The sequence below is a fragment of the Sinocyclocheilus grahami genome, unplaced genomic scaffold (assembly GCF_001515645.1).
Source record: "Sinocyclocheilus grahami isolate Dianchi unplaced genomic scaffold, SAMN03320097.WGS_v1.1 scaffold792.1, whole genome shotgun sequence".
NCBI lineage: Eukaryota > Metazoa > Chordata > Actinopteri > Cypriniformes > Cyprinidae > Sinocyclocheilus > Sinocyclocheilus grahami.
The window spans coordinates 17,478-34,521 of record NW_015505971.1 but is presented as its reverse complement, the minus strand read 5'-3'; the positions used below and the strand labels follow the sequence as shown (position 1 = coordinate 34,521).

General features: G+C 40.1%; 2 protein-coding genes across 2 annotated transcripts in view; both read left to right on the top strand.

Moving 5' to 3' along the window:
- mettl1 (methyltransferase 1, tRNA methylguanosine) overlaps positions 1-11,730 on the top strand; it is a 26,135-nt gene extending 14,405 nt beyond the window's left edge. Inside the window, exons 4-6 of the mRNA XM_016246278.1 lie at positions 9,308-9,421; positions 11,216-11,317; positions 11,474-11,730. Of these exons, the coding sequence (XP_016101764.1) occupies positions 9,308-9,421; positions 11,216-11,317; positions 11,474-11,593 (336 nt within the window). The 3' untranslated portion in view covers positions 11,594-11,730. The remainder of the gene's footprint in view (positions 1-9,307; positions 9,422-11,215; positions 11,318-11,473) is intronic.
- Positions 11,731-15,473: 3,743 nt separating this feature from the next.
- Positions 15,474-17,044, top strand: part of cyp27b1 (cytochrome P450, family 27, subfamily B, polypeptide 1) — an 11,427-nt gene continuing 9,856 nt past the window's right edge. The window contains exon 1 of the mRNA XM_016246277.1: positions 15,474-15,905. Within this exon, the coding sequence (XP_016101763.1) occupies positions 15,708-15,905 (198 nt within the window). The 5' untranslated portion in view covers positions 15,474-15,707. The remainder of the gene's footprint in view (positions 15,906-17,044) is intronic.

Sequence of the window (17,044 nt, the reverse complement as noted above, 5' to 3'; positions counted from 1 at the left end):
GGTTTTCATTTGCTAAAGTAAGGAAACTTTGCTTCCTTTGCTCCTGTTAACAAACGTTGGTTTTCACGAGACTCACCGGCGCATGCGCAGCGCCGATCTCATACGTCATGCTCCCGGAGCTGCATCTATGTGCAACAGTGAGCGTAAGCTAGATTAAAGTGATTATTACGTTTTGTATATGGATATTTTTCTTACAAAAACGCATCGATTCGCTACAGAAGGCCTTTGCTCACCCCCCTGGAGCCGTGTTGAGTCACTTTTTTTTAATGGATGGGCGCATTTTAATTAAGTGCTTTTGGACTGATGCATGCAACACCCACTGAGTGCCATGAAACAGCTTGAAAGATCAAAGACAATTTTTTATATAACTCTGACTGGATTCGTCTGAAACTCATAACAGAGAGCTCTCTCAACTTGTTATATTTTACATTGTTAATTGTTACAATATAATTACAATATACTTGTTAATTGATTTTGTAGGCTTTGCATACACATGTGCAAAAGCCGGAAACCACAGAGCACATAAAAAATCCCAAGTTAACCCCTGCTCATGCGTATCATTGAAATCAAACGTGTGCGAGTCTGCTTGTGCTTCTAGTCATCAGATTGAAGTTAACGTGCAAATTATTGCAGTTACCTTGAGTAAAATATTAATATCCACAAGAGTAACTTCAGACTAGTGCGATATAATTCTGTCAACCAGCAGAAATCACACTGATGATTTAGACCTACAAAATGATCTGAACTGTACAGTTTGTTCACAGGCGATTACATCGATTTTCAATACATGGTACACATTTTCAAAACCTTCACACACAGTCCAGTGTTTTGTTTTTTGACTAAACTTTGTGTAAGTATCCATTGCTTTGGTACAAAATGCATTCAGTTTCGTCATTTTGCAAAGTTCTCAAGTGTGTTAAACGGTTTTATTATTCCCTCATCAGTTCTGTTAGTGAATGCCACAAATGCAGCACTTCTCTTTTAAGGGATCGTTCACCCAAAAATGCCATTTCTGCCATTTATTCATCCTCGTGTCATTCAAAAACCATAACACTTTCACATTTTCCCGAAGAGGTGTGATTGCTGTGGGTGCAAAAACAATCCACAAAAAGTAGTCTTCTGGTTCATCAGAGTTTATATCTCACAATTAACACTTTTCTTGTAATTCTGAGAAAAAAGTCAGAATGGTGCGATATAAAGTTGCAATTCCCTTTCTATCCCATGATGGAGACAAGCTTCCATAGACCTCTGAAGACCATCACGGTCAGCGCGTCTCTTCAATTATCAGATCATTTGACCTTTTATGCCGATTCTTTCTTTTATTTTGAATGGTGTTCTCATTTGGCCATAAGCTCTTTCTGTCCTCCACCAGTACTATGAGCTGATACTGACGGCAGAGTGGCTTGCATCTCGTCTCATTCATGGATCAGATCCTCATAATCCTGATAGCACATCTGAAGGTGTGCAGCAGATCTGGTTTCAAATTCCAGTTTGACAGATGCTTTTGTAATGAACAGAATGTGTTTGAGTAACTGCAATTGATGGAGATGGACCAAAAAAAAAACTGTAACGGTGTGAGCAGAAGGAGATGTAATAATGGTACACGCATTCGTACCGTAAATTTTCTGTATGAGTCTTTCGGTTCGGTACGCATGTGAACCGAACAAATACAGCATTGTTTTAACAACTGCACAAGTGGAACTTTCAGTTTTATATATTGTTACTTGATAATACCTGAGGACATGAACAACACTGCTTATGAACCGACCGCACCATAGCGTTTTCTTGCTGTAAACAAAGCAGAGCTACGCTTTATACGGAGGAATGCCATTGCCATCAAAATTCCCTTCAGTGATACATTAATATAACCCCATAAATGTAATGCTTTTTTGTACTTATTTTACTGTTATTTTCGGGATCTACTGGGACAGTGATAAAGATCTACCAGTCGATCGCGATCCACGGGTTGGCGACCACTGCTTTAGACCATAAGCTGAGGTAGAATTTTATCCCTAGGAAAATTTCAATTATAATTGAATTTGTAAAGAGAGAAATTTATTCAGTAAACCACTGTTTAGTTAAAGGGGTCATATGATGTTGCTAAAAAGAACATTGAAATCTTCCCACATAGTGAGGTAGACATGTGGGGGCGTGTTAGAACGAGCCGTTTTAGGGGGGCGTGGCAGAGTCTTAACTTTTATAAAGAATATCTCTTTGGATTTGAGACTTTAGTCTTTGCAACTTTACAGATCTTCTTTATGCACCAAGAGCTTGTAACACTTCAAAGAGAAAGGAACAATTGAAATCGCATCATATGACCCCTTTAAACAACAACAACACCTGTTTAGTTTTTTTTTCTCCCCCTGTACTGAAATCATACCGAACTGTGACGTCAAAACTGAGGTACTGAACCGTCATGTTTGTGAACTCTTACACCCCTGGTCAGTAGTGATTAAATCAGTGACTTTAATTAAGCATCTCTTCCTTTTTAGACAGTCCAGTCTAGCATCTGGTTCAGGTTGCCACGCTCTTATGTGACCATGCCTATCAAACCTTCTTCCAACATACACATTTGACTCGACTGTTGTACCTACATGATTGTTCTGCTGTTAACGAAGATGTTGAATGTTGTTTTGTGCTCTTATAGGAGTTGTTGACTGCTTTTTGTTCTAGGCTTGATTGTGTTTATGGGGTGCAGTCTATCATGTTAATGCTTTGTTTAAAAATTTTTTTTTTTTTTAAAAACGCATTATTTTTTTACATATTTTACCGTTATTCTACTACCGCTCTGTCCCTTCTCCAATGAACGCTCTGATGATTTCCTGGTTTTGTGAAGCCCCTCCCTCAGAAATACACAATGGGCTCAGATTGGTTAGCTGGCCCAGTGTGTTGTGATTGGCCAGAAACCGCCAGTGCAGTCCAGAAACGTCACGCCCCTCAGCTCAGAATGTGCTCCGTTTGTATTATAAACAATCGTCAATATTACTTACCAGTTTGAGCCCGATTGAGACGCAGAGGATATTAGCGAACAGGATCGCACAGAACCTGTGCAAGCACGGCTATTACTGGTTTCTTTGTTTGTTTTTGTTTCATACTTTTAGATGCACTGTTATTTGTAAATGCTACTGCTTCTGTTAGCTTTTAATATACGGTTTTATCTTGATTAAAGCTTTAATACAGCAGAATACGTGATTGCATTGTAGCATTTTTGTAACAGTAAGAAGTGTTTGACAGCAAGTATTGCTCTATACCACGGCAACTGTGTGCGTGTCCATGTTGAACGCTTCTTGTAGCTATGTGAAAAATATCTGTCTGTCTACACACATAAAGTGTATAATCGGAACACAGTTTATTAGAGGGAGCTGATGATCTGAATGAGAGAGAGAGAGAGATGCAGAGCAGGGGGACGTGAAGAACAGGATTAAGAACCACTGCTTTAGAACATTGATTTTGAAACTTGTGAATCCATTAGAATCAATAGAAGAAAGAATCGCGATTCATATATGAATAGATTTTTACATGCACCCCTAGTTTTGATGGCATGGCAACAACTCTTCTTCTCTTAAAGCAGATGGTTTATGTAAATTTCAGGGTTTGTGATGTCACCAACCCGAGAAGAAGCTTGTTCTAGTCCCTACGAGCCGTAACTGTAGGCATTAAACTGACATAAAATTTAACATTTAGTAATTTATCTAAATCGACATACAAATGAGGACAATGGAAGCAATCAAAATCAACAAAAGAGCAATGATACGCAAGTGCTGTGACAAGTCTCAGTTAGCTTAACCTTACACCCCTGGTCAGTAGTGATTAAATCAGTGACTTTAATTAAGCATCTCTTCCTTTTTAGACAGTCCAGTCTAGCATCTGGTTCAGGTTGCCACGCTCTTATGTGACCATGCCTATCAAACCTTCTTCCAACATACACATTTGACTCGACTGTTGTACCTACATGATTGTTCTGCTGTTAACGAAGATGTTGAATGTTGTTTTGTGCTCTTATAGGAGTTGTTGACTGCTTTTTGTTCTAGGCTTGATTGTGTTTATGGGGTGCAGTCTATCATGTTAATGCTTTGTTTAAAAAATTTTTTTTTTTAAAACCGCATTATTTTTTTACATATTTTACCGTTATTCTACTACCGCTCTGTCCCTTCTCCAATGAACGCTCTGATGATTTCCTGGTTTTGTGAAGCCCCTCCCTCAGAAATACACAATGGGCTCAGATTGGTTAGCTGGCCCAGTGTGTTGTGATTGGCCAGAAACCGCCAGTGCAGTCCAGAAACGTCACGCCCCTCAGCTCAGAATGTGCTCCGTTTGTATTATAAACAATCGTCAATATTACTTACCAGTTTGAGCCCGATTGAGACGCAGAGGATATTAGCGAACAGGATCGCACAGAACCTGTGCAAGCACGGCTATTAATGGTTTCTTTGTTTGTTTTTGTTTCATACTTTTAGATGCACTGTTATTTGTAAATGCTACTGCTTCTGTTAGCTTTTAATATACGGTTTTATCTTGATTAAAGCTTTAATACAGCAGAATACGTGATTGCATTGTAGCATTTTTGAAACAGTAAGAAGTGTTTGACAGCAAGTATTGCTCTATACCACGGCAACTGTGTGCGTGTCCATGTTGAACGCTTCTTGTAGCTATGTGAAAAATATCTGTCTGTCTACACACATAAAGTGTATAATCGGAACACAGTTTATTAGAGGGAGCTGATGATCTGAATGAGAGAGAGAGAGAGATGCAGAGCAGGGGGACGTGAAGAACAGGATTAAGAACCACTGCTTTAGAACATTGATTTTGAAACTTGTGAATCCATTAGAATCAATAGAAGAAAGAATCGCGATTCATATATGAACAGATTTTTACATGCACCCCTAGTTTTGATGGCATGGCAACAACTCTTCTTCTCTTAAAGCAGATGGTTTATGTAAATTTCAGGGTTTGTGATGTCACCAACCCGAGAAGAAGCTTGTTCTAGTCCCTACGAGCCGTAACTGTAGGCATTAAACTGACATAAAATTTAACATTTAGTCATTTATCTAAATCGACATACAAATGAGGACAATGGAAGCAATCAAAATCAACAAAAGAGCAATGATACGCAAGTGCTGTGACAAGTCTCAGTTAGCTTAACACGGCTCGCATAGCAAGGTTTTTTTAAAATAATATAATAAATAAAAAGAAAACGGATAGACTTGAAAAAGAATAGAGCAAGCTAGTGGTAGAGGTCTTTTTGCTTTTGTTAATTGTATAATAAATGAAAAGAAAACGGATAGAATTCAAAAATATTAGAAAGCAAGTGTTAGTTTATTTTTTTTAACTTTAAAAGACAATCTCTGTTTGCATTGAACTTTCAGCTTCGTAACTTTGCAGATATTGTTTATGCTTAAACCGCAACATTACACACTAACTAACCTTAAAAAAATGAAATCGCAATCAACCACCCATTTAAAATGCTTTGTGCCATATTTATTTTGTAGAAAATGCCAGGCTTATATCCTGAATAAGATTAATATCAATAGTTAAAAAGGTCTCTTTTTTTAACATTTCACAGTATTGTGTAGTTACTTTTTTCCACTAGTGAGCCTATAGCCTCACTTGACTTCAATCATGCATCATTAAATTGCAATAACTGTGCGTTGAGATGCACAGTCTTTCATAGCTCGAACATCAGTAACACCACCGAAGCCAAAACATGTCAGTGTCTCAGGGATGTAAATAATACCATCACCACACCTGAACATGACAAGAGGATGAAATGAATGAGACTGAAATGATCCTTCAGAGCCGGACTTAAAAAAATGAAATCACAATCAACCACCCATTTAAAATGCTTTGTGCCATATTTATTTTGTAGAAAATGCCAGGCTTATATCCTGAATAAGATTAATATCAATAGTTAAAAAGGTCTCTTTTTTTAACATTTCACAGTATTGTGTAGTTACTTTTTTCCACTAGTGAGCCTATAGCCTCACTTGACTTCAATCATGCATCATTAAATTGCAATAACTGTGCGTTGAGATGCACAGTCTTTCATAGCTCGAACATCAGTAACACCACCGAAGCCAAAACATGTCAGTGTCTCAGGGATGTAAATAATACCATCACCACACCTGAACATGACAAGAGGATGAAATGAATGAGACTGAAATGATCCTTCAGAGCCGGAGGGCTTTTGGCATGAAAGGTACGTGCACAAACCAGAAGTAAAACACGCAGTTCTATTTACAGCGCCTTCTTGCTGCTTTCTTTTAGTAAAGCCTTAATTAAATCATAGTGTGTTTTCCACCTTGTGAAATGGGGCCTAAAAAGACAGCCAGAGGCCCTGCTGCTCCCAGTAATTATCCTACAGTTTGTCTTTATTTATTTGCCTAATAAAAACTAGTGTGCAGAGTTATTCTAATATTAGCAGCTGATGTGAAGGGGAACGGCTGTATTCCCCCACTGCGGGCCACGGCAGGAGCGCAAGGTGGTCTTGAGTGTAATAAAAGCTCAGAAAGGGGGGAATTCCAGGCGAGCAGCAGGTTAGTCCACAACCCCCTCACACGTCTGCATGGGCTTCAGTGAGCCGAAATGCTGACAGTAGTGTGCAGATCACGCAGTGGATTGGGTAATCGTGCTGCATGTGGCGTCTGTTGATATTGATCAGTGATTCCCACTTGGCAGTCTTCACATGATGACAGCCAGCTAGGACTCATTTGGTGATCAGTGGGCAAAATGTTTCAAAGTTTGACCATTTCCTACTCTAGAGCACAAGCCATCACTACTAGCGGCATGACAGGAGGAGCAATAGCTTAAATTTCTGCTCCACTCTTTAGTCTGGGTCACGAGGGACAGCAGCTTCTTTATAGCTGCTCTGCTTCCCTGCTTCTCTCTCACACCTACTCCCTTTGGGAACCTGGTAAAGGGGGCAATCTAAGGAACAGGGTGGGGATGATGACATGGGAAGGTGGCTGTTTAGTCACATACAACCCCCCACTCACCCCCCAAGCATCATCCCCCTCATATGGCCTCCAGCTTTCCCATCCGGGAGTGCTACCTCCTCAAGCTGGCTCCATGTGGAGAGGGCAGACCAGGGATATCTCTCCAGGCAGCTCTCCTTCTAACTTCATGCTTCCTCTGCGAACAGCAGCCCTTCACCGGCTCAGATATCGGCGACACACCGGCATGAGAATTAGCACTATTTCAGTAAAAAGCGATTACAGAGAATGGTAGAAATCACTTAAATTAAAATGCTACTTTTAAATGTGCCTTTTTTATTTCTAAAATGCTTGTTAAATGAGTTTAAATGTATGCAATATTGTAAACTATGCTGTGTTCACCCAAATAAATTCAATTTGTCTTGTATTTTGTCCATGGATGTTGTTTGCGTTATTCGTCGAAGACAGGCTCAACCCAGCGGTTTGGTAGGGAAAAAAATAACCCAGCATTAAAAATGACTCAGCAACTTGGTTACATAAAAAGTACCCAGCACCTGGGGGAAAATATTAAAAACAACCCAATAAAATTACCCAACAGGCTGAACCCAGCATTTTTTAGAGTGTGGAAATACTTGTGCAGGGATGTACTGTTAATGAACATCCAGATGCCGTCCTTCTAAGAGTGGCATTTAGATGATTATGTAAATACGCTTTCCACACAATAAAATAAACACAACAAAAAAATGGTGAGAAAACTTCAAAGAAAGCATCTGATCATAGTGATGTGGATGTTTGCAGCAGCTCTGAAATTCAGCGCTCTAGAAAATGTCAAATCACGTCATGTTATGTATACAACACTTAATACGATAGATAGCTTTAATCTAAACAACTGAAAAGTATTAAATATGAAAAACAACGTTAAGTTTCCAAGTCAAAGAGGGTGGAGCCCCGGAGCCACACCCACCTGTTATGTAATCACCACGGACCAATGGTAGTTTGAAGGTGTTTACCAACTGAAGCAAACTTTTCCGTAAAGTTTTTTTTTTTGACCCTCAAGTCATCCTAGGTGTATATGACTTTCTTCTTTCAGATGAATCCAGTCGAAATTATATAAAAAATTGTCTTTGATCTTTCAAGCTGTTTAATGCCACTCAGTGTGTGTTGCATGCATCAGTCCAAAAGAAGTTAAATAAAAAGCGCCCATCCATAAAAAAAAGTGTCTCACACGACTTCTGAGCGGCGCATGCGCAAAGCTGACCTCATACGTCATCAGCCCGGAGCTGCTTCCGTTTACAACAGCGAGCGCAAGCTAGATTGAAGTGATTATTACATTTTGAATATGGATATTTTTCTTACGCATCGATTTGCTACGCCTTTGTTCACCCCCCGGAGCCGTGAGAGACACTTTTTTTTTATGGATGGGCGCTTTTTATTTAACAACTTTTGTTCTTTTAGTTTTGAAAAGTCCTGTTGGTGCATTGAGTTTTGGCGTTATGTCTAAGTGAGAAAACGGTTCATGTGTTTTGAAAGATGTTTTTATTGAATGCATTTTGTGCCAAAGCAATAAGTGATTCACAGTTTAGCCCGCATAGACTGCTGTTGTGCTCACTCTGAAGTTTTGAAAAAGTGACATAAGTATTAAGAAATGGGTCCTAGTGACTGTATACAAAAAAAATCAATCAATAAATCAATCAGTGTGACACCTTGTAAGTATTTGTAAAGTTTTCTCTCAGAAATTGGTAGTACATTTTTACAAATATATATATTTTTTTGTATACTCTTACTATTCCTGCCATTAGAAAGTTATGGGTTGTGCTCTATTTGATAGTATGTGCACTTACTTGTAGCTAGTGTGCTTATCTAAGAAAGTACCGGGTAACATAAGATAACATGAGGTTAGGTTAGGTTTGGGTTCAGGTTAGTACCTAGTTATTACCAAGTTATTGTCATATCTGTAACAATTACTCAGAAATTGGTAGTACATTTTTACAAATATATATATTTTTTTGTATACTCTTACTATTCCTGCCATTAGAAAGTTATGGGTTGTGCTCTATTTGATAGTATGTGCACTTACTTGTACCTAGTGTGCTTATCTAAGAAAGTACTGGGTAACATAAGATAACATGAGGTTAGGTTAGGTTTGGGTGCAGGTTCAGGTTAGTACCTAGTTATTACCAAGTTATTGTCATATCTGTAACAATTGTTTAGTATGTACATGTGGAACAGGACTGTAAAATAAAGTGCTACCAAGATATTGTCAGAATAGTATGCAGTTCTGAATTGAGCAACTGTCTTCCCTCACATTGGTTCACGCTGTGACACAAAGAGCTGTAGAGTTCCACAAACCACAAATAACTCTTCTCTGTCGTTTGCAGCTCAGCAAGATGTTCTTTCTCTTTCCGGATCCACACTTTAAGAAAACCAAACACAAGTGGCGCATTATTAGCCCTACGTTACTGGCGGAGTATGCGTACACACTCAGAGTCGGGGTAAGAACACTTTCCTCTTTAATGAGCCATTTAAAGCAAATTAATGCACGATGTTGAGCACAAGGCTTTAATTGCCAGCACATTTTACACCAGTTTAAATCCTTAATTAACCCCGCAGCATTGACCTGAAAGCACCTCCCTCCCCGCAGTCAGAGCAGTATAGCTTTCAGTCCTTTAATGTGTAAATGCTCTTTGTGAGGCCACGCAGAGCATCCATTTTTATTTATTTGCTTTACCTTAGTGTTGTACATATGGAATGAGAGGAAACGTGTCAGTCTTGTCATATTATCTCTATATGGCCTCTCGTGTGTGTGCACATCTCTGTGAAGGTGTGTGTGTGTGTGTGTAATGGCGCTGGGGGAGGTCGATGAGAACAGAACAATGCCAGGCTTGTGTTTTGTGAAGGTGGGTTATTAATACAGTCTGAGTGCTGTGCCCCGCTGGGGGGGAGCAGACGTCTGGAGAGCTCAGAGAAAGACAGAAGAGCCACTTCAGCAATGTATATGGAGATTTGGCCACAGTGAAGATGGAAGCGGTGAGGACAAAGGTAAGATGAGGTATGTTGAGTGAATGGAGGCTTAATTAACGTCATATAAAGTTTTCCACTGCTGGTAAGAACGAACGGGCTGCTGAAAACCTGTTACTTCCCAGAATCTTATCTTCTGATTATTTTGTCTGCGCTGTCTACAGAGTAAACGCCAATGACACGGCCGATAAGATCCCATGTTTGCTGTGCTGCTATTTTGACCCCCTCTGTCAGGAAAATCTGTTACAGTTCAAAGTATTTAAGGCAAGACCACGGCATTGATTTTCATGTAAAATGTGCTGGGCAAGAGTCAAATCAATAGTTGAGATGAAGCGATGTGGAGTTGTGTGTCATGTGTGCACGTCCTGAACCGGCTCTGTTGCACTGCAGGGAAATTAATTCTCATTTAAAGGGGTCATCAGATGCAAAATGCACTTTTACATGTTGTTTGAACAAAAATGTGTTTGCGCAGTGTGTACACAACCACCCTACAATGATAAAGATCCACCTGGTGGTATTTTTTGAATCTCTATAAATAATATCCCCTTTTTCAAATCAAGCCGATTTCAGATTCTTGGCTGTGTGACGTCACACAGACCCAGGCCCCTCCCACGATTGTTGATTGACGCTGGTGTTTAATCACAGCTTCGCTCTGAGTGAGCTGTCATCAGTCCGCCATTGTTTAGACTCCGGAGCAGAATGGCTCCTGAGCGATTGAGGTGTTCTGTTGTTGGATGTAATAATGAACATAGCAGTCGTTATTTACTCCCGACATCTGAGCCGCTGAAGACGCAGTGGATTACGTTTGTTTCTGAAGGGAATGCGCCACCGATCTACATAAATGTGTCTATGTTTGCGCAAATCATTTGTGATCCAGCTTCACCTACAGAAGAAGTGAGTATAAGGGGTTTTTATGCATTTTTGCAAATCGCCTGTCTTAATAATGTGCTAGTTAGCAAGTTCCGTGGCTCATGAGAACGGCTCATCATCCCACGGCAGAGAGGGGCGGGGTCAGCAGAGCTCATTAGCATTTAAAGAAACCTGCAACAAAACGGGTTGCTGAAAACAGAGCTGTTTTTGAAAGGGTAAAAAGGGTGTTGTTTTACACTACCACTGAGAAATTTTACCCAAAGTATGTTATAGACTTTTCATTAAGATCCTAAAGAATCATATCAACATCTGATGACCCCTTTAAAACTTTCAGTGCATGAACGTGTGGTGGCCGGTCATTCAATGTGTTTTCTGTTCATCTTGGTGTTGCCGTGCAGGGTTTAGTGTACACAAACACTGATGTTGAGGAGGTTCACGACTGGATCGTCAAACACTTCAGCGATCATCCTCTCTTCTGCAGAGTGTCTGATGAAGAACTGGTACGTTTACCTCTGACGGTTTGTCTTTTAACGACTTAAGACCCAAGACCTCGTTTATTAGGCACAGTAATCGTATTAAAGCACAAGATTATGGCTGTGATTATATGTGTGTGTGTCGGGTTGGTTAACGTGATATATGGGCTGATTGCGTCGCAGGCTGATGACCTCATCATTAGCCACCTGGGAACATGTACGGAGGAGGGAAAGAAGGTTCAGAGAAACGGAGGCAAGAATTTCTTAGCCGTTTTCCGCAGAGTGGAAGATCCTCAAACGTGACGCTCCTCGAAGGAAGCCGGCGCTCTGTAATCGCTTTTATTTCCGATGATTTGATTAACAGCAAGCAAAATGTTATTTGCGAATGTGAATAAACACTGTTCTTGACATTTTCTTTATATTAAATGTTTATTATATTAAGTGCCTCTCTGTTTCTTGTGTCTGAACTATTTATTTTCATATGGATACACATAAACGCATACTTTATGATCCTTTTGAGTTTGCTGAACACATCGAGTCAGTACTGAGAGCGTCATTATGAGGCTTCTGTGGTGTTTTCATACAAGTGAGCTTAAACATAAACAAGCTCACATAAGCAGTGAATGGGTGCCGTCAGAATGAGAGTCCAAACAGCTGATAAAAACATCACAATAATCCACAGCACTCCAGTCCACCAGTTAACATCTGGAGAAGACAAAAGATGAAACGGCATTAAATCTAAATAAGTCCATAATCCATAACTCTTCCTCCAGTGAAAAAGTGCTCTGCTCTGAATCAGGAGAGAAATCTGCACAGATCAAGCACCGTTTAAACAGTCCAAAACAGCTCTAAACAAATATGTGGCTGAATACTGATGCAAGAGACAACAGGAGATGGAGGAAGCGTTATTATGGATTTAGATTCAATGCTGGATTAGTTTCATCTTTTGTCTTTTCCAGATGTTAACTGATGGACTGGAGTGGTGTGGATTATTGTGACGGCACCCATTCACTGCAGAGGATCCATTGCTGAGACACTGATGCAGTGACACATTTCTACAAACCTGATGAAGAAACACACTCATCCTGATCTTGATGGTCTGAGGGTGAGCACATTTTCAGCGAATTTTCATTTTTGGGCTAACTATTCTTTAAAGAGCATTGGCAAATTCCAAATTCAAAGTGGCTGAGATTGTTGTTTCCAGATACGCGCTGCAGCACACGCATGTTCGTATGGTCACATGTACCTGAGCAATGACAGAGTAAATGTTTGCACATGCGAGCACTCCTGAGATCAAACACACATGCGTTCAGACCGCAGGATCCTTGACATGTCTGATGGTCAATCATCTCTCAGGCTGACTGCAGGCACTGTAATACTGCAGCAGAGAACGTGGCGCGTTCAGTTCAGCTCCTGCTGCTCATGAATCACATCAGATGCGTGTTCACACCGCGGCTCAATCAGCCTGACACTACTATTTCATTTGTACACAGAGTTCAGTTCTTTACAGGAATGATGACTGCATTCATGTTTGCAGTGTGTCATGTTTCTTGCTTTGAGCTGCATTGCATATTCAGGAGTGACTCCTATATTACATACACGTAGTAATTCAAGAGATTCATTTCTGTCACTTGCATTTTGTATGAGCAACATCACAAATCCTTGACTTGCTGGTATGATCTGGGATGTCATGAGCAATTCTCTGTGGAAGTCTGTGTCTACCATGGAATAAAAAAATTAGATTTTTAATATCACCACCATTTTTTATATTACCACCATTCTTAATAATAGGGTTCCTCCAGGAATCTTTAAGGTTCCTCAGAGAACCGGCCCTTTTGAAAGAGTGCCTATAGGTTCCACAGAGGGTTCCGCTGGTGTGGCAATGTGAAGAAACCCAAAAGGTGCCTCCAGGAACCTTTAGTTTTTACAGTGCAGCAGCACAAAACAAGTTAGATCATGAAAAAAGGCAGTCTGAAAAATGTTATATAACCAGTTTCACTCCAGAAAAATGAATTTTCCTAAATCTTTCCACCAAAGGGACAGCCTTCTGTATAATCGTAATAACAAGACAGTCGTTTTAATGAAACCTTTTCTCATTAAAACGACATATTTTCTCATAATAATGAGATATGTCGTTAAAACTACATAATGATCTCATAAAAAAAAAAAACTTGTGTGCGAAACAAATATTAAAGCTCTTTTTTACCCACAAACAAAAAATACAAAATTGTATGTACACAGCTTAATTTTCCTTTTTCCGTTTCGCAAACAGAATGAAAGAATGATAATAATAGGCTAATAATAATGATAATGAAATAAACCGTTTGCCATTTCTCTTTATTTCTTTTTGCTCTTATTTCTATGTGGTGTTAAATCAAACTTAAGTCATTCAAAGCAAGAAATATTCCATGTTCTGATCATCTTAAATGAGTTATATCCTCTGGGTCTGAGTGCAATTACTGGATAGCATTACATTGTAGACAGATTAATCCTAATAAACATGCTGCTACAATAAAACAGTAACATTTAAATCAGTGTATTTCTATGATCCTTCCTGCAGTAACTTCAGCAGCGTGCAGATCCTCGTTTATCTCAGGACTGTGGAGACAGCAGTGCGGACAATCGCTTGGCTCGCTCACGTAATTGAACCATATATCTTTTATGATGATAAAACATCATTTTTATGTCGTTTTAATGAGAAAAAGATGTCATTTTAACGACGTAGCATCTCATTATGAGAAAAGATGTCATTTTAACGGGAACCAATGTGATTTTAATTTCTGATCTCATTATTATGACATAATTGAGTGGAAAAAAGAATGTGTGTGGCAGCAGAGCGTCGCCATAGATTCATTCTTGACATCTTTCGGATACAGCATGTTGCTACCGTCGATATTTTCTAATGCACTTTCTAGTCATTTTTTAATTGAAGAGATATTGATGCCATTAAAGTTTTGCACGTGCATTACGTGCTCAAGTAGCTAGAAGGTTCATTAATCACATGTTGCCTTTGAAGGTATTTTATTTCTCTTCTCTCCCGTTAAATGAATCAGAATCAACCTGAGCAAGAAGAAACTAATCGAACCTGTGTTCTAGCTCGCTCACGTAATTGAACCATATATCTTTTATGATGATAAAACATCATTTTTATGTCGTTTTAATGAGAAAAGATGTCATTTTAACGGGAACCAATGTGATTTTAATTTCTGATCTCATTATTATGACATAATTGAGTGGAAAAAAGAATGTGTGTGGCAGCAGAGCGTCGCCATAGATTCATTCTTGACATCTTTCGGATACAGCATGTTGCTACCGTCGATATTTTCTAATGCACTTTCTAGTCATTTTTTAATTGAAGAGATATTGATGCCATTAAAGTTTTGCACGTGCATTACGTGCTCAAGTAGCTAGAAGGTTCATTAATCACATGTTGCCTTTGAAGGTATTTTATTTCTCTTCTCTCCCGTTAAATGAATCAGAATCAACCTGAGCAAGAAGAAACTAATCGAACCTGTGTTCTTCAGGTGGGTTCGCCGGACATTCAGAATGCTCTTTTCTTGGTTCGACCTTTGACCTTCCCTCCACATAACTCCATATTCCTATACATAGAAAGCAAAGGCTCTAGTTTGACCCGTTCGGGTGTTTTCGTGGTGTTCTGTGGCACGGCAGTGACATCAGTCTGATCTTTGCTCTTGTAACACTGTATGCAAGCCTTGAGCAGCTCGGCTGTGTGGATATAGCACGTTCCTGAAGGCGAAACCCAGTCTATAGCGTCAGCAATGATAAACGCTCACCTCCTGCTGTGGAAGGAAGGGAAGACAGAATGTTATGTTTGGATCTGTCTTGAGATCACTAGTGTTTTCATTCTTCCTTTTGCATTCAAATTCACATGTGCATGATGCATATATATATATATATTACATCAAATCCACCAAACTGTAGGAATGGCTCTAATGTGGTCAGCAAAAATCTCTCTCTATTTCACACTAATACCAGCAGATATGCTTCTCTAGCATCGGGTTTCTGTGAAAGAGCATTGCATTGCTGCCATCTGTCCCATTGCACAGCTGAGACCGGCGCTGCTTCTCAGTACTGTTGATGTATTACCCCACACAGACAGACAGCAGGCTGGACATCAGCCAGCTCTCATCATAGCCTCCTGCGACTATCACAGGCATCAAGCAGATCAGTAAACCACAGCGTGCGTAATATCTCATGATTCGTGACAATACACTCTCCAGTTACTCCATCACTCATCGATATATGGATCCATCGACCGCTGCTCATCTGAAGAGGGTTCCGCGGACCGGTGGGCGGGGCGTCGGCGCTCTCCGCACGCCATTGGCTGAGCCGAGGAAAGGTGTGCGTGGAAGTCTCGCTATAAACAGGGGACCGCTGCACGAGCGTCCTGCGAAGGATGCTGCCGCAGGCTCTGAAGATGTCCGGCAGGAGCGCGTTTCCGCTGCTCAGGTGTGCGGACCGCTGGGCTGACGTCATCGCGTGCGCTGCGTCACGCCAGGTGAAGACGCTGGAGCAGATGCCGGGACCCTCCGCCGCGGGCTTCATCTGGGACCTGCTCTCCAGACGCGGACTGTCGCGCCTCCATCAGCTGCAGGTGCGCGGGCTCTTGCTCGAGTTCTGTTTCTCAGCTGCTTTCGAATAGTCATAGAAACGCTACTGCTTGCTTACTACACACGGCAGTGAAAACATGCAGTTCATTAAGATTAATCGTACTGTGTAAAATAAGCAGCTTTTTTTTTTTGGCTAGGGAAACATAAACTGAAACAATGTTTGTAAGAATATTTTCTTTCACAGTGTTTTTTCTTCTTCTTCTTCTTTTCTGAACCCTTGCGCTGTGCTGGAAATCCTACTAATTTGGTATTCCTAGCCAAAAATGTCCAGCCTTTCTTGCTTATGAACCTCTCATTATGCTATACTATCATTAAAGCGTGGATTCTGTTCTTTCTGTCAGCTTGTTTTCTTTCAGGCAGCACAGGTTTGGGGACTGATTGATCACTGATCTGAGCTGATGCTCCTTATGTCTTATTTGTGGAACATTTGTTCACTCAAAAACTGATCAATGATCAATGAGGCCGACGATCAATCAGTTCCCAAACCTGTGCTGCCTGAAAGAAAACAAGCTGATAAGAAGATCGAATCTGATATTTGGTAATAATATAGCATAATGAGAAATGTATACCCATTTTTTGTAGGTCTGTCATTTTGACCAGGAACAAGGAGTATGAAAAAAATTAATCTAAATCTAACACCACGTAAATTATTGGTTCATTAATTAGTATTTGAAAATTAAGACACTGATGACCAATCCACCTCATTTTTTATGTTAAAGGGTTAGTTCACCCCAAAAATAAAAATTCTGTCATTAATTACTCACCCTCATGTCGTTTCAAACCCGTAAGACCTTTTAATTAAGATATTTTTGATGAAATGTGAGAGCTCTCAGACCCTGCACAGACAGCAATGCAACTGAAATGTTCCCAGGTCCAGAAACGTAGCAAGGAGATCTGTAAAATAATCCACGTGACATCAGGGGTTCATCCGCAATTATACAAAGCCACGAGAATACTTTTTGTGAGCAAAAGAAAAGAAAAAAAGACTTTATTCAACACTTCGTCTCCTCGACCCTGTAGCGCCATTTTGGAGAATATCAGCTGGAAGTAAACAGCGTATGCTGTTCTGTGTCAGCTGCGTCACACGGATACGCTGATTATTTTACAGATCTCCTTGCTACGT